At 41.7% G+C, this 23,391-nt stretch overlaps 1 protein-coding gene across 2 annotated transcripts in view; it reads left to right on the forward strand.

Moving 5' to 3' along the window:
* SPOP (speckle type BTB/POZ protein) overlaps window positions 1-23,391 on the forward strand; it is a 50,200-nt gene that overhangs the window by 20,606 nt on the left and 6,203 nt on the right. For both annotated transcript variants that reach the window (XM_053700163.1, XM_053700159.1), the window contains exon 8: window positions 18,857-18,979. In XM_053700163.1, coding sequence (XP_053556138.1) covers window positions 18,857-18,979 — 123 coding nt within the window. The remainder of the gene's footprint in view (window positions 1-18,856; window positions 18,980-23,391) is intronic.

The following is a 23,391-nucleotide window of genomic DNA, read 5'->3' on the forward strand; positions in this document are numbered from 1 at the left end:
AATTCTAAACAACTTTCCAATTTACTTTTATCATCACATTTGCTTTGTTATCTCTGTATTCTTTGTTGAAAGCTAAACCTAGGTAGGATCATATGCTATTTTCTAAGCCCTTGAAAGCCGCCTCAGGTGATTTTGACTGTTTTTTACAGCTAGAGGGCATTAGTTCGTGTGTGCACACATTGATAACACTGTGCTCACATTGTGCTAAAGCCTGTGGAGTTACCTAGGAGTCAGCACTGATTGGCTAAATGCTGTCAAAAGAACTGAGATAAGGTAGCAGTCTGAAGTGGCTTAGATACAAGGTAATCACAGAGGCAAAAATTGTATTAATATAACTGTTGGTTATACAAAACTGGGGAATGGGTTATAAAGGGATTATCTATCATTTTGACAGACCCAATCAGACTCATATGTATGTGAACTGTGACCATTTACAGTGCTCACTTGAAGCTGGTGTCTCAGACAAGTCACTTTTCCAAGAATGAGCATCTGCCTTTCTACAATTGTTAAATAACACAATCTCCTTTACAAACAAAGACCTCTGTCAGACTCCAGAAAATAAACAACTTTTCCAAGCATATAATGTGTGATAAATTACTTTTTATACACCGTTGCACACATTGCTGCAGTAGAGTGCTAAAGACAAGAACACAATTCTAAGTAAATTTGATGGCAGACGTAAACTGGAAATATTTTTAAAATTGTATACTCTAATATGATTCTAAGGGATATTTTAACAGTACAAATAAACAATTCTAGACATACTGGCTCATTTAAAGGGACAGTAAAATCTAACTTATGGTAAACTCTCCCCTTTATAAAAACTGATCAGGAATATTAGTAGCACTTTTAGATGGAGTTTAATTCATCAATAATGAAGTTGCACTATAACTTACTTTTTAATATAGATATAAAATTCAAATACCCTGCACTCCGCTACCCACTTTAAACATAAATTTTTCTGTGAGCTAATTGTTTGATTTGTTCTCCAATCAGCACTATAGCTACAACAAAAGTGCCATAGGGGAAGAGCACTGATTGGAGAACAATTCAAACCATTGGCTCACAGAAAAATTGACTTTTGAAGTGGGTGGCGGAGCGCAGGATATTTGAATTTTATCGCTTTATTAAAAAGTAAGTTATAGAGCATCTTCATTACAACTAATTAATTAAACTCCATCTAAAAAATCGCTAACGTTCCGGATCTGATTCTATGAAGAGGAAAGTTAACAGTCACTTTAAACTTTCATGATTCAGACAGAGCATGCGATTTTATCCCTTTGAGTGCCAAGCAATTTCCCACCTGGGTGCTAAGCTGGATTTGAGGATTTCTGTATTTTTAAAAAAAAAAAAAAAATAATAATAATAAAGTTGCGCGGTGACGTCATCACGCAAAACGTGAAGCCCCGGGGATGCCTGTCACTATACAGGCCCGATCGCCAGAGTGGGATTCTATGGGAGCCCCCAGATTGCCCTCAAGGTGGGTGAGTGCTATTGACGGCTCTAAGTTGTTGTCAGCACCTGACTGGGAAAACTTGCGACAGCTCAGAGCCGTCGTTGGCACTCACAACTTTACAGTGTACTTCTGTTATCTAATTTGCTTTGTTGAAAAACATACCTAGGTAGGCTCAGACGTAGCAATGCACTACTGGGAGCTAGCTGCTGATTGGTGGTTGCTCATATAGGACTCTTGCTCACCCTATGTGATCAGCTAGCTGTAGTGCATTGCTGCTCCTTTAACAACGAATACCAAGAGACTGAAGCAAATTTTATAATAAAAGTAAATTGTAAATGCTCTATCTGAATCATAAAAGAAAAAAATGGGTTCATGTCCTTTTTTTTTTTTTAAAGCTTAGTCTGAGACTAGCATTTAGATGTATCTTCAATATTTAAACAATATCATTAAAAAAATAGAAGTGTAAAGGTTTAGTTTTTATAAATTACCTTAATTTATTTAAATTAATGTGCACATTTATGTTTGAACCTAGATATAAAATAGGCACTAAAAGAGAGAGTGCAACAAGGTTGTGTGGAATATAGGATTGTTAAAGTAACTAACATGGTATCCACACAGTCTTGTTTACACACTCTTTTAAGAAAAGGAAGAAAACTTAGGTTACAACATGGGACACACATTACTTAATAGGAACTAATTGGAATTGAGAAAAAACAATTATTTTCAGCATTAAATTTACATGAAAGGGGACAAAATAAATAATGAGCATATATTACAAAGTTGTTTTTTTACTACACACAATTAAACATTTTTATTTTGCAATCTCATACTGTTAAATTTACCTTTTTTAAAGTTTAATTTAGCGTTTTTATGTTGATTTAATAAAATACATTTGCATTGAATTGAGCACATATTCAGGATTTTAAGCTCACTGGCCTAGATCATGATCCAGTTGTAAACTTAAAGGAAATAGTTTTGGCTATATTGTGTATGTGGACACCTCTACTGAGTGCTGAAGCATGTAGCCCGTAAAAATCCCCTATCTTCTGTTGCATCACTCACTACAGAGTTCTAAACTGCTTCTGGAAGCAGCATTAGCACAATAACTGTGCATCAGGAGCTCCATGACATGGGTTTCCATGGCTGAGCAGCTGTACACAAGCCTCACATCAACATGTGCATTGATAAATGTCAGCTGGAGTGGTATAAAGCACACTACCACTGGGCTCTGGAGTGATGAATCACACTTTGCTGTCTGGCAGTCTGATGAAAGAATCTGGATGTGGCAAATGCCAGAATAATGATAACTTCTTGAATGCATATTACCTACTGTAAAGTTTATTGGTGGGATAATGGTCTAGGTCTGTGTTTGATGGTTTCTGCTAGGCCCCTTAGTTTCAGTGAAGGATCATCTTAATGCTACAGGATATAAAGATGTTTTAGACAACTGGATTCGTTCACCTTTGTGGCAACAGTTTGGGGAAGGCTCCTAGCATGACTGTGTGCCCAAAGCAAGGTCAATGAAGCCATGGTTTGACAGGTTTGTTATGTAGGACCTCGAGTGGTTTGCTCCAAGCCCTGGTTTTAGCCCATTGAACATGTTTGGGTTGATTGCAAGACCATCCAGTATCAATGCCTAACCTCACAAATGCTTATTTTGGCACAAATTCCCACACACATTCATTGTGGAAAGCCTTCCCAGAAGAATTGTGGCTGATCTAACTGCAACTGGGGGGGGGGGGGGTGTTTCCATATTAATGCATATGTGTGATGGTCAGGTGATCACATACTTTTGGGCATATAGTGTATATATTGGATATTGACTGACAGGAAAGAAGCTCTTACCTTAACTTCAGCTTGTAGGGGCATAGATGAGTAACACTAAAGGGACATGAAACACTTAATAAATGCTTGATAGGATGATGCATTCAAAGAAAAGATTAGTCTGAGCATAACATGTAGATGTATTATTTAAAGATTAATTAGCTGTTTAAATATTGACAAAATAAGTGTAAAGTTTTAGTGTCTATAAAACAATGAGATCTGCCATATTGTAACTTGAGTTACTTTCTCTGCTGTGGCCAATTAGGGACAGTTATAAATAGGCCACTAGAGTGTGCAGCCAATGGCTATGTGGCTATCTGGACCTCTATTTCTAACAGGAACTGAAAAGCTCACAGTTTCAGAATGGAATTACAGGAAAAGGGGATAAAGTAAATAATGATAGTATATTGCGGTGTGTGTATCTATGTATATGATTTATCATTTTATATTACCATCTCAAAGTTTTCTATGTCCCTTTTTAACGAGCAAACCAAAACACACATAAGGACTTGATAAATCACAGATACTACAGAGACATAGCTCCTAAAATTTTAGCCCTCTGGGTTGTAAACAAAGTGTGTGTCTTGAACCTTTTAATAATTTTTTTTTTTTTGCTCCTAAATTTGTCAAGCCCTGTTCTATAATGTGATGCCAGCATATGTTATACATATGTAACAACATATGTAACTTCTTGCAATCTGATTAATACCTTTTATGGTTCAGGCATAAGCCATGTTCTACTCTGGTGCCCTAGGTTTGATTAACCATGATATCCAGATTTGAAAATTTTATTATATGAAAGTAATTTCTACATTTCATAAATATTGTTTCATTGGTTGTGCTGTCCTTTAAAGTGACATAAAACAAGTTGGGATAGAGACAAAATATATTATGTACTTTAATTACTTTACCTGCAAATTTATACCGCAATGCCTCGCCATTAACCCTTTAAACAACTATGCAGCTATATTTGTAACATTTAGGTAAAGCTTGGTGAGTTTAGCACAAAAAAGAGCTCTGGAAAAGGACAGACATATAAGTTCTAATACTAAGATGGATTAGCCTCAGTATAGAGACAAGATGTTTTGATTGTAAGCCTCTTTCAAGCAACTGCCCTAATGGTGGGGGCTTGTTTCAGAAGGTTATGGTATGATTTATAAAAATATGAATCTGAGCAACAACAAAAAACATTGAATGGAACAGAATATGTATTTGAATCATTTCAAATGATGCACTATGTGCAGAATTATATAACATTCGTTTGTAGGTTTACTGCCCCTTTAAGACACAGTGAGTCCACGTGATCATCAATTACTGTTGGGTTTATCACTCCTGGCCAGCAGGAGGAGGCAAAGAGCACCACAGCAATGCTGTTAAGTATCACTTCCCTTCCCACAACCCCCAGTCATTCTCTTTGCCTCTAGTGCAAGGAGAAGGTGAAGTAATTAGGTGTCCTGATTAAGATTCTTCTGCCAAGATTTTTTTATTTTTAAGCCAGGGCAGGATTGCTCTGATCTTCCATTACAATTTAGGTATAGCTGTACTCTACTTTAGTCTCTTCAGCAGGGCTGTGGTAGCTTTAAAGCAGTGAGGAACTTGTAAAGTGTGCTTTGCTGCGTTTTCCTAACTTGTTGCTGCCCTGGTATTGAAAGCCTGAGTAGGTTTACTCTCCTTTCTTTTTACACAGGTCTCTGTGAGCAGCGGCATGCTCTCATACTTTGTGAGTCATCTGACTGACAAATGACTAGAATGCAGCCTTTTGTTCTTCTGGGGCTAGAAGGCTGGCATTGAAAGGGTTAAGGACCCTCTGCTTTTAGTGGGACAAATCCTTATGGCTGCTTAGGGCAGTGTGCAGGCACATTAATCATGAGACTTGGAGACTTAGGGGTTAATCTCCTTCATAGCAAGGAGGGGGTTAACCACCTTGAGGCTCAGATCTAATTTTAGTACTTTTGTTCTGTATTTTGGCAGACCCTTTTTAGTGACTGAGTGGTCTGAAGTGACTAGGTCAGGGGAGAAAGAGTATATGGCGCCATTTCTAAGGGGCTGTGTAGCTGTGCTGGTGTCTTAGAAGGGACTGAGCACACATTGTGGTTTCACTTTGATTTTCCTGCTTTGTTTTTAGAAGCGCTTCAGCATGGAACAGAGTGGAAGCTGCACGAGGGTGCCAGTGTACTAATTACGATTTTAGCACTTTATCTATGCTTTTGACAGTTAATTCCTCTTACATAGAGAAGAGTTAGTAACGGAACGAAGCTTCCTTTCAGCGCCGGTTTTTGGCCACTCCTTTTTAATATCAGAGCGGCGACATTTTTAGATGCCTGAGCATGTGTTTTTAACTCTGCCTCGTTCTCTGACATGAGAATGGAACAGAGTTATTCTGTTTGCCCCGTAGATGCAAACGGATGTAATATATCCGTTCTAGGTCATTTTCTATTCCTCTAGAGTATGGTAGAGACTTTCCTATATGGAACTCTGTGAAGATAAGCAAGCTGCAAGAGCAGTATGCTTATAAGCTAGAGGGAAATGACTTGGTGATCTTCGCTACAATGAGATTGATTGCAGTATGTTTTTAAGTTTATTCCTTTATACTTTATTCAAACGTTAAAGTAAAGTTCTCTTCCTTGTCCTGTATATGTAAAAGTTGAATATCTGAGAATACATTTCTTTATTAAGGGGCTTATATTATGAACAGTTGCTGATATGTATTGAGGGTGCTCTGAATTAGTATAACGGTTAGAGCAACAGCTTAAGACTTTGACAGCTCAGGTTTGATTCCCATTACAGGGAAATACATTTTAAACATTTAAATAAAGCTCATCTGTTCCTTTTAAATAGATTGTATCCATTAAAATCCTTTTCTGGAGTTTTTGCCTCTAAGAATAAGTTTAAACATTTTAAGATGTCTATTTTCCTTGCAAATTAAGCAATTGATTGCTTAGATCAATCTGAGCCTTATATCTCCTAGGATGATGCTGATTAGGCAATGCCACAGCTCTCTCCCTTTATGTCCCAAGCCTCTTTGGCGTTACAGGCAGTGTCCTGCGGTTCATTTAAATCTCCGGGAGGAGTATTTGTGCTTACAGATTTTGCAGTTCAGGTGTTCTTTACGTTTGTCACGCCGCACCGCTCTAGCTGTTGCTAGGGGCGCGGCGTCTCCTTCCCTGCTCGTTGTCTGGGGTAGTGTCAGTTCCGGATGCTCCAGATGCCGGTCGGAGCTCAGTGGCGCAAATCTGCCCCTTTTTAAATGTTTTTAGAACGATCTGTCACTGCCCAAGTATAGGTTTTACTTTGTGTGCTCCTGGGTGTGTCAGATCGTTTTTTCTTGTGCCTAATACCGTTACTGAACCTGCCTGCCTGACTACTTTACCTGCCTTAACCCTTACACTTCTGGATTGATCACTGTTGCTGAACCTGCCTGCCTTAACCCTTACACTGCTGGATTGATCACTGTTGCTGAACCTGCCTGTCTGACTACTCTACCTGCCTTAACCATTAAACTGCTGGGCTGCTCTACTGTTGCCAAAACCTGCCTGCCTAACTATTCTAGTGGTTTATCCTTGGACTGCTTTACTGTTGCCAAACCCTGCCTGCCTAACTATTCTAGTGGTTTATCCTTGGATTGCTTTGCTGTTGCTAAACTGTGCCTGCCTGACCATTCTAGTGGTTCATTCTTGGACTGCTCTGCTGTTGCCGCTGGGGACTTTCTCTGCTCTGGGATATTCCCTATCATTCCGGCTCGATTCCGGGATAACAAGACTACTCGCCAAGTTTGGTCTGATAAAGGGAGTATCCCACGAGCATTACATTATACTTGGGCAATGCAGCCAGATGAGATGGCACAAGCTGTTTATCTTTAGGGACAGATGTTGGGAACCCATACCACACAGTTGCAGAATATGGATTCCAAGCTAGAGAGGCTATTACCGCTCAACTCTCCTTACTAGTTGCAGCAAGGGATGCCGCTCCTGTTGCTACACCACCAGCCCCTACTCCTAGTGCTGTCACTTCTTCCTTTGCTTCTGGAAGTATACCCCGGATACCCTTGCCTGACAGGTATGAAGGTACTACTCTACTGACTGCAGGGGCTTTCTAAACCAATGCAGGCTGGACTTCCGCAATGATCCTCACACCTTTCAGTCTCATCAGTCAAGGGTCACCTTTATCATTTCCTTGCTAAAGGACAAGGCTCTAGCCTGGGTCTCCCCCCTTTTGGAACAGAACGCTACACTACTGCATGATGCTGATGAGTTCATTTCTGCTTTATCTTCTGCCTTTGGGACTTCTGGCCGTACCTCTGCTGCGGAATATTCTCTTCTGGATCTCCGCCAAGGCAATAAAACTGTGGCACAATTTGCCATTGAGTTCCGCACCTTGGCACTTGAAACCACTTGGGATGGCAGTGCTCTCAAGGCAGCCTTTATGAGGGGTCTCCATGAACGCGTCAAAGATTAACTCGCTTATCGTGATATTCCTTCTTCTTTGGATGACTTTATAGCGCTTTGTATCAGTCTGGACTCTTGCTTTCAGGAAAGGCAAGCCGAGACACACAGAACTAGGAGGGTCCTTCCCTCCTGTCGTCCTATTCGCCCAGTTTCGGCAGCATCCGCTACCCTTTCAGCTACTCCAGTTACCTCAGTAGAGGAACCCATGGATCTCTCCTCCTTCAAACCTTCAGAGTCTGAAAGACAGAGAAGAAGGAGACTGAGACTATGTTTTTATTGTGGATCTAACACCCACCAACTAAAGGACTGTGACATTCGGCCAGGAAAAGCCAATGCTAAGGGGATAACACTGGGGTACCTCTAAGCATGGTCTCAACTAAATCCACTCACTCCTGGTACCTGTTACCCTTACCTTCCTTTAGAATACTGTTCATTCTCAAGCCTTCATTGATTCAGGGGCAGTTGGAAACTTCCTGGATCACAGTTTTATGATTCAAGCTGGTTTGCCTCTTCTGCAGAAAAGACATTGGGGCCTATCTATCAAGCTCTGTACGGAGCTTTAGGGCCCGTGTTTCTGGCGAACCTCCAGGCTCGCCAGAAACACCAGTTATGAAGCAGCGATCTAAAGACCGCTGCTCCATAACCCTGTCCGTCTGCTCTGATGATGCGGACAGGAATCATCGCAATTCAACCCGATCGAGTACGATCGGGTTGATACCCCCTGCTGGTGGCCAATTGGCCGCGAGTCTGCAGGGGGCGGCGTTGCACCAGCAGCTCTTGTGAGCTGCTAGTGCAATGCTGAATACTGAGAGCATATTGCTCTCCACATTCAGCGATGTCTGTCGGACCTGATCCGCACTGTTGGATCAGGTCCGACAGACATTTGTTAAATAGGCCTCATAGTATCAAAATAACTACCCTTCATGGCACCCCCCTTGGTTCGGGCGTGATCCATTTTGAGTCAGCACCCCTGACACTGGGAGTCCTCCACACTGAACAGTTGCAATTTGAGGTCATTCATTCCCCAGCACAGCCTGTCATCCTTGGTCTTCCTTGGCTTCGAGTACACAATCCACAGTTCGATTGGGCTGAGGGACAACTGGCCTCCTGGGGTACCTCCTGTTTCCACTCCTGCCTTGCTAAAGTCATTTCTCTGCCCCGTATTCCCATAGGCAGTATACAGACTCCTTCAAACATTCCTTCAGTATACACAGACTTTGCGGATGTGTTTGAGAAAAAAGCAGCCGACGTGCTGCCGCCCCACCGTCCTTTATGACTGCAAGATCGACCTCTTTCCCGGATCCCCACTTCCTAAAGGGAGAAATTATCCACTCTCCAAGGCTGAAACCAAATCCATGGAGTACATCCAAGAGAACCTTCGCCCTTCCTCCTCTCCTGCTGGTGCTGGCTTCTTTTTTGTCAGTAAGAAGGATGGTGGGCTCAGACCCTTCAACAACATAACCATCAAGAATCGCTATCCCATACCATTGATCACCGAACTGTATGATTCACTCCAGGATGCTCGCTTTTTCACCAAATTGGACTTATGTGGGGCATACAATCTGATTCACATCTTTCCAGGCCACGAATGGAAGACCGCCTTTAACACAAGATCTGGGCATTACAAGTACCTTGTAAAGCCCTTTGGGCTGTGTAACGCCCCTGCAGTCTTCCAGGCATTTGTCAACAATGTCTTCCGTGACCACCTCAACCGCACTGTCATCGTTTATCTGGATGATATCCTTGTTTTCTCTTCCACTTTAGAGGATCATCATAGGCACGTGAGACAGGTACTTCTTTGTCTCAAAGATAATTCTTTGGCAGCCAAGCTAGAAAAGTGAGTTTGATCAAGTTCAGATCCAATTTCTTGGATATGTCATCTCGAAGGAGGGTTTTGCCATGGATCCTGCTAAACTCACTGCAGTACTAGAATGGCCTCAACCTACCTCTTTAAAGGAATTGCAGAGGTTCTTGGGATTCTCCAATTATTACCGCAAGTTTATAAAGAACTTTTCTCAAACAGTAGCTCCTCTCACTGAATTGACAAAACGGAACAAAAACTGTAAATGTTGGCCTCCTGAGGTCATAAACGCCTTCTCTTGTCTGAAAAAGGCTTTTTGTTCAGCTACTGTGCTCCGCCATCCTGATCCTGACCTACAGTTAATTTTAGAGGTTGATGCCTCCGATATAGGGGCTGGAGTAGTTCTTACTCAAAGGGACCCTTTGCCTTCCAAGTCACTCCCTGTAGCATTTTTCTCTAAATGCTTTACTCCTGCTGAGAGGAACTACGATGTGGGTAATCATGAACTCTTAGCCATTAAGATGGCTTTGACTGAATGGCGTCACAGGTTAGAGGGCACCGCCAATCCTATTTAGATTCTCATCGACCATAAGAATCTGACTTACCTAGAGACTGCTCATCGACTCAATCCTCGACAGCCCAGGTGGGCCTTGTTCTTTTCCCATTTTAACTTTGTGGTCTGTTATCTTCCTGGGACCAAGAACAAAAGGCGGACGTCCTTTCCCGTCAGTTCCCTCACTCAAGTGATTCCTCAGAAGCTCCTATCAAACACATCATACCACCCTCCTGTGTGGTTGCTCAACTCAATAACACCCTTCTGCAAAGATTGCAACGTGCTTAGTCTAGTAAACCTCCTGGTGCCCCCATGGCCTCTGATATCCTCTTTGTACCTCTGAACCTACGCATCCCTGTGCTAGCCTGGGCTCATGATGGCAAACTCTCAGGACATCCTGGGTGGACTAAGACTTTCAAGCGTCTTTCCCAACATGTTTGCTGGCCTACTATGAAGTCTGACGCTCAGGATTATGTGAAAGCCTGCACAATTTGTATAGCCAACAAGACGCCTCCTGGCTTGCTCCAATCATTGTCCATTCCCAAACGACCATGGGCACACATAACAATGGACTTCATTGTGGACCTTCCTTCTTTTGACCACCATACAGTTATCTGGGTTGTGGTGGACTGCTTTTCCAGACTGGCTCACTTCGTAGGCCTAACCAAACTGCCTTCTGCTCAGGAATTGTCGTCCCTTTTTCTCTTGCATGTGGTGCGACTTCATGGCATTCCTGTGAATATAGTTTCCGACAGAGGTCCACAGTTCATCTCTGCCTTCTGGAGAGCCTTTTGTAAGTTGATTGAAACCACTGTTTCCTTGTCGTATGGCTACCATCCTCAGACCAAAGGACTAAAAGAGAGCAAACCAGGATTTTGAAGCCTACCTTAGAGCCTTTGTCAACGCTTGCTATACCAACTGGTCTGAATTGCTACCCCTAGCTGAGCTGGCAAGAAACACTCATTGGCACTCTTCTCTTTGATGTTCTCCGTTTCAAGCCGCAGCAAGGTATGAACCTTGTGTCTTCCCTCTTTCAGCTCAGTCCACTGGGGTCCCTGCCGCAGACCGACACGTCACTGAATTTGCCACTCATTGGCAACGTATTCGCTCTCAGCTGCGTTCAGCTGAATTTGCCACTCATTGGCAACGAATTCGCTCTCAGCTGCGTTCAGCTGTCGTCATAGGGCTTCTGTACGTGCCATCCCAGTGGGTGAACGTGTTTTGATCTCTACTCGACACATTCGTCTACATCAACCCTGTCACAAATTGGGGCCTAGGTTTATCGGCCCTTACAAGGTCCTGAAAAGACTGTCTCCTGTTGCCTACAAAGTGGCCTTGCCAAAAACCCTACGCATACATCCAGTGTTCCACATCTCACTACTTAAACCTTACATCAAGAACAGATATACCCGGCTCCGAGCTCCTCCTCCTCCACTCTTGGTTTGTGGTGACCCCGAATATGAAGTAGCTAAGATTCTGGACTACAGGTGCACATAACTGCAGTATCTGATACATTGGAAGGGTTACTCCGTGGCAGATCGTTCCTGGGTTCCTGCCCGTGATGTGCATGCTCCATCTCTGGACTCCAGATTCCTTGCTGCTCATTCTTTGAGGCTGACTTTGGTTCCCAGAGGGAACCCTTTGAGAGTGGGACTATGTCACGCTTTGCCACTCTAGCTGTTGCTAAGGGCGCGGCGTCTCCTTCCCTGTTCATTGTCAGTGGCAGTGTCGGCTCCGGATGCGTGCGGTGCTGACGTCCTCACCGCACGCTCCGGTTCCCGGTCGGAGCTCAGTGGCGCGAATCTGCTCCTATTTAAATGTTTTTAGAACAATCTGTCACTGCCCAAGTATAGGTGTTACTTTGTGTGCTCCTGGGTGTGTCAGATCGTTTTTTCTTGTGCCTAATACCGTTACTGAACCTGCCTGCCTGACTACTTTACCTGCCTTAACCCTTACACTTCTAGATTGATCACTGTTGCTGAACCTACCTGCCTTAACCCTTACACTGCTGGATTGATCACTGTTACTGAACCTGCCTGCCTGACCATTCTAGTGGTGTGCCCTTGGACTGCTTTACTGTTGCCAAACCCTGCCTGCCTAACAATTCTAGTGGTTTATCCTTGGGCTGCTTTGCTGTTGCCAAACCCTGCCTGCCTGACCAATCTAGTGGTTCATTCTTGAACTGCTCTGATTTTGCTGCTGGGGGCTGTCCTGCCTGTGGTGAGTGCCGCCTTCCTCATCTCAATAACTTTCTCTGCTCTGGGATATTCCCTATCATTCCCGTTCGACGCCAGGATAACAAGACTACTGGCCGAGTTTGGTCTGATAGAGGAGTATCCCACGAGCGTTACAGCGATATCTGCAGCTTTGTCCGGTTTTTCCTTTTCTTTCAGGAAATATGCAGAGGATAGGTTTTATTTCGGAATGTAAGGTTTCTGCTCCATATTCTACTACGCAGTTTGCTCTCTCTTCAGAGTTGGTGAGGAGATTTCGCCTGTAGTTTTCTGAGGGTGAAATCTCAGATTTGGACAGTTTAATTCCTTCATCTGACGCTGAAGTAATATTCTTCAGATGTATGCCTGATCACCTCGTGTATTGTTAAGGAGGTTTTGGCTACTTGGACGACATTGATTCCCTTGTCGTTGTCAACCTTTGAAAGCTTGTGAACGTTGTCATTTCTTTGCTGTTCCTTCCTATTAGGAAGTGTTTCTAGACATGCCTCCCTGTCTCCTGTCCTTTATCGGATTTTCCTGTCACTGACTCCATTATAATGCACGGTGCTCTGAGTAGAAGGGAGCTTTTCTACTATGGCTCTGAATACTTTGATCCTTTGGAGGGTAGCTGCTCCTTTACAGATCTGTGGATAAGAAGCTGGAGGTTTATTTGTTAATTTAGAACATTGCCTGGTCTTATTAGACTTGCTGTGCTAATTCGCCGGGCATTGTGGATGAGAAGCCTACTTGTGGCTTTGCAGTACAGCTTAGGCTTTATAGTTCTGCAATTGCAGGTTCAATATTTAATGTTTTCTCCAATTCTTTGAGACCTTGTTTGGACTTGGTTGGCAGTAATGTCTCCTGCCTTTTCGGGTGGAGTTCTATCTAGATTTCCTCCCAGGGGCAGATTTCTCATTCTAGAGTACCTGCAATCCAGGTATGATGAGAGGCATTTCTTGAACTGGGTTCAGGTGCTTCCTCTCTAGGAATAACAGTTCCAGTTCCAGTCTGGGAACGGGATATAGGTATTTCCTCGAGTTTCTAAGGTTTTGTCTTTGCAAAGTGGTACCCATTCTCCTTTAATCAAGAGGACCTGTTCAGTCCAAACATAGACCTGAAGAATGTGTCTTTATTGTTCCCATTATTGGGATCTTCTCAAGTTTCTGAGTCTTGTCATCCTAGAAGGGCTTTTAGGCCTTGGAGTATTCTAGGGTGCTCTTCTGGACAATATATGTTTCAGGTGTCATCCTTCTTCGAGCATTCTCTCTTTTAAGAGATCTAGTCCAAGCTTCTTCCCACGCATGGAAAATTAATCTGTTCCATCTAGTAGGGTGATTTTATTTGGGGACCTTAATAGATTCTTTTTCATAGGAGAAGATTATAACAGAGGTCGGATAATCAAGGATTATTCCTCTTCCTTTCTCTGCAGTCTTCTGTCTGGCCAACAGTGAGCTCTTCTGGTCCGGTAAATAGTGTAGCCTTTTGACAACCAGAAGGTTGGGAGTCTGAGTTCAGCTGCAGTTGTTTATTTTCCAGGGAATGGAGAATATTTGGATCGGTCTCAGAGGATAGATCTAGGTCAGTCGACGAATCTCTATCCCATAGTGTTTTCTCGGGAGTAGCTGTCTCAGGGCGTGTGCTTCTAGAGACATTCCTAGGTGTTGTGTCCATGGACGCCAACCTGCGGGACTGGGAAGTGTCTCCCCTCCTCTTTTTGGAGTTGGGAACGATTTACAATGCTCTGATGGCTTGACCTCAGTTGTCTTACTGGGGTCCCTCTGGTATAGCTTAGTGGTTAACACACCTAGCTGGAAAAAGAGTTTGAATCCACCCAGAGGTGTTGGTTCCTTGTGTTGTGACTTATTCAGCTGCCCTTGGAATTTAGAGAGCTTGTGGTCAATTAGTTTCTATTCCAGTCAGACAATATCACCTCATTGTTTTTCATCAATCTCTAGGGAGGAACTCTGAGTTCCTTAACCATGTAGGAGGTGTTTTCGATTGTTCCTTGGGCGGATGCTCACAATTGTTGTCTATATGCAATCCACATTCCAGGAGTGGATGGATTTCCTGAGCAGACAGACTTTCTATCCCGGGGAGTGGGAACTCCATCCGGAAGTGCTCTCCAGGTTAACAACCAGATGGGGGTTACTGGAATTGGATCTGATGGAGTCTCGTCAGAACACCAAGCTCCCAAAGTACGGTTCAAAGTTGAGAGATCCTCAGGCCTTTCTGATAAATGCTATGGCATTTCCTTGCAACTTCAGGTTGGCATATGTGTTTCCTCCGTTTGCTTTCCTTGCACGATCCCAGGAATTTTCGCTTGAGTCAAGTAAGAGTGAATGTCTGATTTCTGCTCTATCTATTTTGTTACACCATCGTCTGGCGGACATGCCGGATGTACAATCCTTTGTCAGGCCCTGGTTAGAATCAGGCCTGTGTTTAAATCTGTTGCTCCATCTTGGAGTCTTAACCTTGTTCTTAAAGTTTTGCACCAGTTCCCACTTATGCATTCCATAGATATTAAGTTATTATCTTGGAAGGTTTGTTTCTTACTGCTGTTTCTTATGTTCAGAGGGTTTCTGAATTCTGTTTGCAGTGTGACTCTCCTTATCTCATATTTCATGCAGATAAGGCAGTTCTTCATACCAAGTTTGGTTTTCTTCCTAAGGTTGTTTTGGACAGACATATTAATCAGGAAATTGTTCCTTCTCTCTGTCCTAATCCTTCTTCTCATAAAGAACGTTTGTTGCACAACCTAGATGTTGTGCGGGCTCTTAAATCCTATTTTGCAGACGACTAAGGTTTTTCATCAGTCTTCTGCATTGCTTGTTTGCTTTTTTGGCAAATGTATAGGACAGAAAGCTTCTGCCACTTCTCTTCTCTCTGGTTGAGAAGTATTATTTGTATGGCATATGAGACTGCTGGACGGCAGCCTCCTGAGACAATTACAGCTCATTCCTATAGGGCTGTTTCTTCTTCTTGTGCCTTCAAGAATGAGGTCTCTGTGGAACAGATTGCAAGGCTGCGACTTGCTCTGCTTTGCACACTTTTTCAAAATTCTATAAATTTGATACTTTTGCCTTGGTTGAGGTGTCTTTTGGGAGAAAGGTTCTGCAAGCAGTGGTGCCTTCTGTTTTGGTTACCTGTCTTGCCCTCCCTTATCATCTGTGTCCTCTTGCTTGGGTATTGATTCCCAACAGTGATTGATGATCCCGTGGACTCACCGTGTCAAGAAAGAAAACAAAATGTATGCTTACCTGATAAATTTCTTTCTTTCTTGACACAGTGAGTCCACGGCCCTCCCTGTTTTTCAGACCGCTTTTTTATATAAACCTCAGGCACCTCTACACCTTGTGTTATTTCCTTTCTCCCCTTTTCCTTCGGTCGAATGACTGGGGGTTGTCGGAAGGGAAGTGATACTTAACAGCTTTGCTGTGGTGCTCTCTGCCTCCTCCTGCTGGCCAGGAGTGATATTCCCAACAGTAATTGATGATCCAGTAGACTCACCATGTCAAGAAAGAAAGAAACTTATCAGGTAAGCATAAATTTTGTTTTTCACTTAGTTTGATTATTTTGCCTTGTTTTGGTTCCCTCTGACTTGCATGCTTTTCTGCCTAATTGTATACATTAGCAAGGGCACCAGATGACAGCACTAGTTCCTGTCATGTACTTCAGGCATGTGCTTGCTACATAGCCAGGCACTGTATCTATTCAACAAAGAATAACATGAGAACAAAGCAAATTTAATAATAGAAGTAAATTGGAAATTGTTTTAACATTTTATTTTTATCTGAATAATGAAACAAATATTGGTATTAATGTGCCTTTAATGCTCATGTAGGTGTTACAATGCTTTTTAACTCTTCTGTTGAGAGAACTGCAAACATATTAAAATCTAGTGTGTGCGAGACAGAATTGAAAGTAAGGCACACACATATGCAGTACATTTCAAATACTGTTAAATCTTGCAAAATACTACTTTATAATAGTTACTACTGCTATAATGATCACTTTTAATGTGCACATGACCCAGAGCATTATGGCACCAAGCCTAGCGTATTTGTGCTGCAGGTATTGTTTAAATGCCACTGGTGACATCACAAACGGAGCAGCATGCATCAGCTCCACTTTTAAGTTATTGTCTCAGTAATAGCTTTTAAAAGAAGCATTTGTAAAAATGCAGAAATATCAGTATTTGCCTATGCAATGCTGTGCATTACAAATGCAGTCTGTACCGCCTCTTTTTTCTTAAAGGGATATGGAACCCAACATTTTTCTATTATGATTTAGAGTATAAAATTTTTAAATAACTTTCCAATGTACTTCTATTATTAAATTTGGTTCATTCCCTTGGTATTCTTTTTAAAAGAATCAGCAATGTGCTTCTGGGAGCTAGCTGAACACATTTGTTGGGCCAATAACTAGAGGGATATATGTGCAGTCACCAATCAGCAGCCAGTAGTGCATTGCATATCAGCTGGCTGAGCATCATGGGACATGTAGTTCCAAAACCTCTGAAGGGCCAAGTTTGGGGATGTCTGGTCTACATGAATCATCAAGTTTAATTTGAACTTTTGTGTCCCTTTTAAGGTTGACTGACGAGCACAACAGCCATACTATTTCTATAGCATCATACTATTGTGCTGCAGCTACCTTCTAGAATCTGATATCACCGCTACTAGGCATGCAGAGTTTCTGATGAGTTCCGATGTCAGAGTAGCAGCTGCTATAGAAACATATAGTGTTGGCTATGCTCTTGCTATTCGCTGTACCGCCTGCCACTCGACCTTAAACCACTAAATTTCTGCCTGTTTCTAAGCCACTACAGACAGCCTCTTATCACTTGCTTTTTTATTAGCTTTTCACAAGAGACTGCTTATTCATGTGGGCCATGTAGATAACATTGTGCTCTCCCGTGGAGTTGTGCATGACACAGCACTAAATGGCTAAAATGCAAATCAGTAGATAATAAATAAATAAATAGCCATGTGATAAGGGGGCTGTCAGAAGAGGCTTAGATACAAGGTAATCACAAAGGTTAAAAGTATATTAATATAACCATGTTGGCTGTGCAAAACTGGGGAATGGTTAATAAAGGGATTTTCTATCCCTTTTAAACAATAACAATTTAGGAGTTGACTGTCCCTTTAAGAAAAAATGTTTTAATGGACAGATGGCCAAGGGACATGATTAAAGGACCAATAAAGTCAAAATCAAACTTTCATGATACAGATGCAGCACAACATTTTAAACCACTTTCTAATTTGCTTCCATTATCAAATTTTGAAGTATTTTTATGTACATACATACTTTCTGAGGCACCAGCTTCTATTGAATATGGGAAACGTTTACATGAAATGCATATATGCATTTTGTGATTGGTTGATGGCTGTCACATGATACAGGGGTAGGAATTGTAAACATATTTTGAAAATTGTAAGAAAAAAAATCTGCTCATTTGATATTCATAGAAGCGCTTGTTAAGCATTTGTTTATTATGCAGCTTTACTGTATTGGTCCTTTAAAAAGGAGAAGCAGTAAGTTTTAAATAATAAATGTGGTGTTTATAATAACCAATAGCTAATGGTAATATAGAATAAGTTGTATATATAAAAAATACTCTGCAATATACTTTCATTATTTATTTTGTCTCCTTTTCCTGCATTTCCATTTTCAGTTCCTGTTAGAAATAGAAGTGCAAAACACTATTTTGTTCTACACAGCCATTGTTTGCACACTCTAGTGACCTATTTGTAATGGTCTCTAATTGGCCACTGCAGAGAAGGTAACCTAAGTTAAAACATGGCAGTTCCCATTGTTTATATAGACACTTAAACTTTACACTTATTTTGTCAATATTCAAACGGCTAATGACATTTTTTTAGTGTTTTTATGTCCCTTTTAATTTTTTTTTATTTTTTTTCTGGTAAGACAGAGCAATTTAGGTTTTTACATGTGGCAGATTGCTTCTATTTCGGTTTGTATTTTTATAATGTCCCAGGGGAGATGGGGAAACAAGATGTGGACTTCTTGCCCAATGTGCTTAGAGGGATATGGCTGCACCTCACTGACGAGGCCCAAAGGAGGCTGAAACGATCGTCTGGGGTTGCCATTTCTCTTGTTCAGAGGAGAATATCCTGGTATTTTGGGACTGGACTGACCTTGTTAGGCGGGATCAGACTGATATATTTCAGGAAAGTTTTCCTCCTGTGAAAAGCACAATTAGGATAAAAGAAGCTACTCCCAGGTGGTAACTGGACCGTAGAACAACCACTGAGCTGTTGTTCTTTCTCGTGTCTGCTTCTCTTTCTGTTTGGGTTTGTACATGTGTGCCACTGAACAAAATGGTATAAATGTGTAATTAGGAGGTTGTTACTGCACATGCTGAATTACATCATGGGATAAGATTTGGTCCAGATGAATGGACTAAGGAGTACCAGTTTCCCACCACTGCATATCAGATTGTTGAGTTGATTTATGCTATATTTGTTTCATTATGCTGGGATTGATGGTGGACGGCGGAGGGGTTTTAATCACATAATGAAACTGGATTTGTGATTCTAGAATCGAGTGGAGATAAAGGATGTGGAGCCAGATGTGTTCAAGGAAATGATGTGTTTTATTTACACCGGGAAAGCATCCAATCTAGATAAAATGGCAGATGATTTGCTGGCTGCAGCAGACAAGGTAAGATTGTGTGATAGTATTTGCATGTGTGCAGTATGCATTTGTGCAATATCAGTTGAACTAGTAAATTATTTATTTTCTTGTGAGTTGTTTTGTGGAATTAATAAACTGTGCAGGATTTCCCCTTGGAAGCAGTAGAAACTGTAAAGTAGTGAGCCAGTAATTTTTTTTTTTTTTTTTACATTCTGCAAAATAAGGAAATGGTGGCGGAACCTTTTGATTGTATAGGTTTCCTTATGTCATTATTTCAGGGTAGAAATAGCCTTGAGCCTTATATTTGAATGTCTTCCTGATTTAAAGTGAAATAAACCACTATGACATTCATCGCACTATAATACTTCACTTGTCAGAGAAAATGCAGTTGTGATTATTACAAAATAACGTTATAGCATAGTATCCAGGAAAAAGAAAAGTAAAAAATAAATAAAAAAGACAGAGGAAATGTATTTTATTAGGCAAGAATACTTAATCCAAAAATGTCATGTTTAAGTGAATTGGTAATTCCATGAACCTTTGCTTGCTGTTTTTCTACCTTTTGCAACAATGTGTGATTACAAAAAAAAAAAAGCTGATGCTACTGATAAGTGCAGCATGGGCCAGAAGGGCACTGTAGTTCGATCTACTGGAAATTACCATAAAGTCCAGATCTCATTACTCAAGGTTCTTTTTGAACATCACATTTGACATATGCTTGCTGGGAAACTGAAACCTGCAGCCTAGCAGAGTAAATACTTACAATAAAAGTCATTTCAAGCCAATAGCTTTATAGATCAGTATGGAAAGTATGTTCCAATGGGCTTATTATTATTATTGTTTTATATCTGTTAATTAAGATTGTATTTTTTATTTATTTTTTAAGTTAAACTAACAAGTGCAGATGCCACTTTTGAGTCTGGTTTACTGTTAAACTGTATTAGGTTTATTCAAATATGAGATTACTTTATGGGCAAAAGTGCACCGTATGTAAATTATGTAAAGCAGTAGTGAAGATTTTTCTTGTTCATTGTACAAGGTATTTTTAATTTTTTTTAAATGTATCTTCTGACAGTTTAGAGCAAAGCACTACAAGTTATCTGTTACTACAACTGAGATTGTGGCTCAAACCTTTTGTTGTAGTCAAAGTGCAACTATTGACATTTTCTTTGTGATTCATTGTTTTATATGTTACTTAGGTAATATGAAAACGTGCATTTTAGGTTGAGAGGGGTGGATTCTAGATGCAACACTGAACCAGTTTGCCCAGCTTCCAGGCCCATCAAAAGTTTTATATGCAATGCTTGTGTGAATGTGTGTTGCATTTGTTAATCAAATATGTAATCTGTAGCGTCTGACGATAAAACAGTTTGAATGCTGTGTGTGTGTCTGTGTATACACGTGTGTCTGTGTATACACGTGTGTGTGTGTGTGTATACACGTGTGTGTGTGTATAAACGTGTGTCTGTGTATACGTTATTATTATTAGGTATTTGTAGAGCGCCAACAGATTCCGCAGCGCTGGAATACGTGTGTGTATACACGTGTGTGTCTGTGTATACACATGTCTGTGTATACACGTGTGTGTGTGTCTGTGTACGTGTGTGTGTATACACGTGTGTATACGTGTGTGTGTCTGTATACACGTGTGTCTGTGTATACGTGTGTGTGTCTGTATATACGTGTGTGTCTGTATATACGTGTGTGTCTGTGTATACACGTGTGTTTGTGTATACACGTGTGTTTGTGTATACACGTGTGTTTGTGTATACGCGTGTGTCTGTGTATACACGTGTGTTTGTGTATACACGTGTGTGTCTGTGTATACACGTGTGTGTCTGTGTATACACGTGTGTGTGTGTCTGTATACACGTGTGTCTGTGTGATGTGTCTGTGCATATACACGTGTCTGTGTGATGTGTCTGTGCATATACACGTGTGTCTGTGTGACTTGTCTGTGTACACACGTGTCTGTGTATACACGTGTGATGTGTCTGTGTATACACATGTGTGTCTGTATACACGTGTGTGTCTGTGTATACACGTGTTGTATACACGTGTGTGTGTGTATACACGTGTGACGTGTCTGTGTATACACGTGTGACGTGTCTGTGTATACACGTGTGACGTGTCTGTGTATACACGTGTGTGTCTGTGTATACACGTGTGTCTGTGTATACACGTGTGTCTGTGTATACACGTGTGTCTGTGTATACGTGTGTGTGTGTGTCTGTGTATACACGTGTGTGTCTGTGTATACACGTGTGTGTGTCTGTGTATACACGTGTGTGTGTGTCTGTGTATACACGTGTGTGTGTGTCTGTGTATACACGTGTGTGTGTCTGTGTATACACGTGTGTGTGTGTCTGTGTATACACGTGTGTGTGTCTGTGTATACACGTGTGTGTGTCTGTGTATACACGTGTGTGTGTCTGTGTATACACGTGTGTGTGTGTCTGTGTATACACGTGTTGTATACACGTGTGTGTGTCTGTACACGTGTGACGTGTCTGTGTATACACGTGTGTCTGTGTATACACGTGTGTGTGTGTCTGTGTATACACGTGTGTGTGTGTCTGTGTATACACGTGTGTGTGTGTCTGTGTATACACGTGTTGTATACACGTGTGTGTCTATACACGTGTGACGTGTCTGTGTATACACGTGTGTGTGTGTCTGTGTATACACGTGTGTGTTTGTGTATACGCACGTGTGTGTGTCTGTGTATACGTGTGTCTGTATACACGTGTGTGTGTGTGTCTGTGTATACACGTGTGTGTCTGTATACACGTTTGTCTGTGTGATGTGTCTGTGCATATACGTGTGTGTCTGTATACACGTGTGTGTCTATGTATACACGTGTGTCTGTGTGACTTGTCTGTGTATACACGTGTGTGTCTGTGTATACACGGGTGATGTGTCTGTGTATATACGTGTGTGTCTGTGTATACGTGTGTATCTGTGTATACGTGTGTGTCTGTGTGTATACGTGTGTGTCTGTGTGTATACGTGTGTGTCTGTGTGTATACGTGTGTGTCTGTGTGTATACGTGTGTGTCTGTGTGTATACGTGTGTGTCTGTGTGTATACGTGTGTGTCTGTATACACGTGTGTGTGTGTGTCTGTGTATACACTTGTGACGTGTGTGTGTCTGTGTATACGTGTGTGTGTGTCTGTGTATACACGTGTGTGTGTGTGTCTGTGTATACACGTGTGTGTGTGTGTCTGTGTATACACGTGTGTGTGTCTGTGTATACACGTGTGTGTGTATACACGTGTGTGACGTGTCTGTGTATACACGTGTGTATCTGTGTATACACGTGTATATACGTGTGTCTGTGTATACACGTGTGACGTGACTGTGTATACACGTGTGTGTCTGTATACACGTTTGTCTGTGTGATGTGTCTGTGCATATACGTGTGTGTCTGTATACACGTGTGTGTCTATGTATACACGTGTGTCTGTGTGACTTGTCTGTGTATACACGTGTGTGTCTGTGTATACACGGGTGATGTGTCTGTGTATATACGTGTGTGTCTGTGTATACGTGTGTATCTGTGTATACGTGTGTATCTGTGTGTATACGTGTGTGTCTGTGTGTATACGTGTGTGTCTGTGTGTATACGTGTGTGTCTGTGTGTATACGTGTGTGTCTGTGTGTATACGTGTGTGTCTGTGTGTATACGTGTGTGTCTGTGTGTATACGTGTGTGTCTGTATACACGTGTGTGTGTGTGTCTGTGTATACACTTGTGACGTGTGTGTGTCTGTGTATACGTGTGTGTGTGTCTGTGTATACACGTGTGTGTGTGTGTCTGTGTATACACGTGTGTGTGTGTGTCTGTGTATACACGTGTGTGTGTCTGTATACACGTGTGTGTGTATACACGTGTGTGACGTGTCTGTGTATACACGTGTGTATCTGTGTATACACGTGTATATACGTGTGTCTGTGTATACACGTGTGACGTGACTGTGTATACACGTGTGACGTGACTGTGTATACACGTGTGACGTGTCTGTGTTTACACCTGTGACGTGTCTGTGTATACACGTGTGTATCTGTGTATACACGTGTGTATCTGTATACACATGTGTGTCTGTGTATACACATGTGTGTCTGTGTATACACATGTGTGTCTGTGTATACACATGTGTGTCTGTATACACGTGTGTCTGTGTATACACGTGTGTGTATACGTTTGTGTGTATACGTGTGTGTCTGTGTATACACGTGTGTGTGTCTGTGTATACACGTGTTTGTGTATACGCACGTGTGTCTGTGTATACGTGTGTCTGTATACACGTGTGTGTGTCTGTGTATACACGTTTGTCTGTGTGATGTCTGTGTATACACGTTTGTCTGTGTGATGTGTCTGTGTATACACGTGTGTCTGTATACACGTGTGTGTCTGTGTATACACGTGTGTTTGTGTAT

Source organism: Bombina bombina, chromosome 1 (genome assembly GCF_027579735.1).
Source record: "Bombina bombina isolate aBomBom1 chromosome 1, aBomBom1.pri, whole genome shotgun sequence".
Lineage (NCBI taxonomy): Eukaryota > Metazoa > Chordata > Amphibia > Anura > Bombinatoridae > Bombina > Bombina bombina.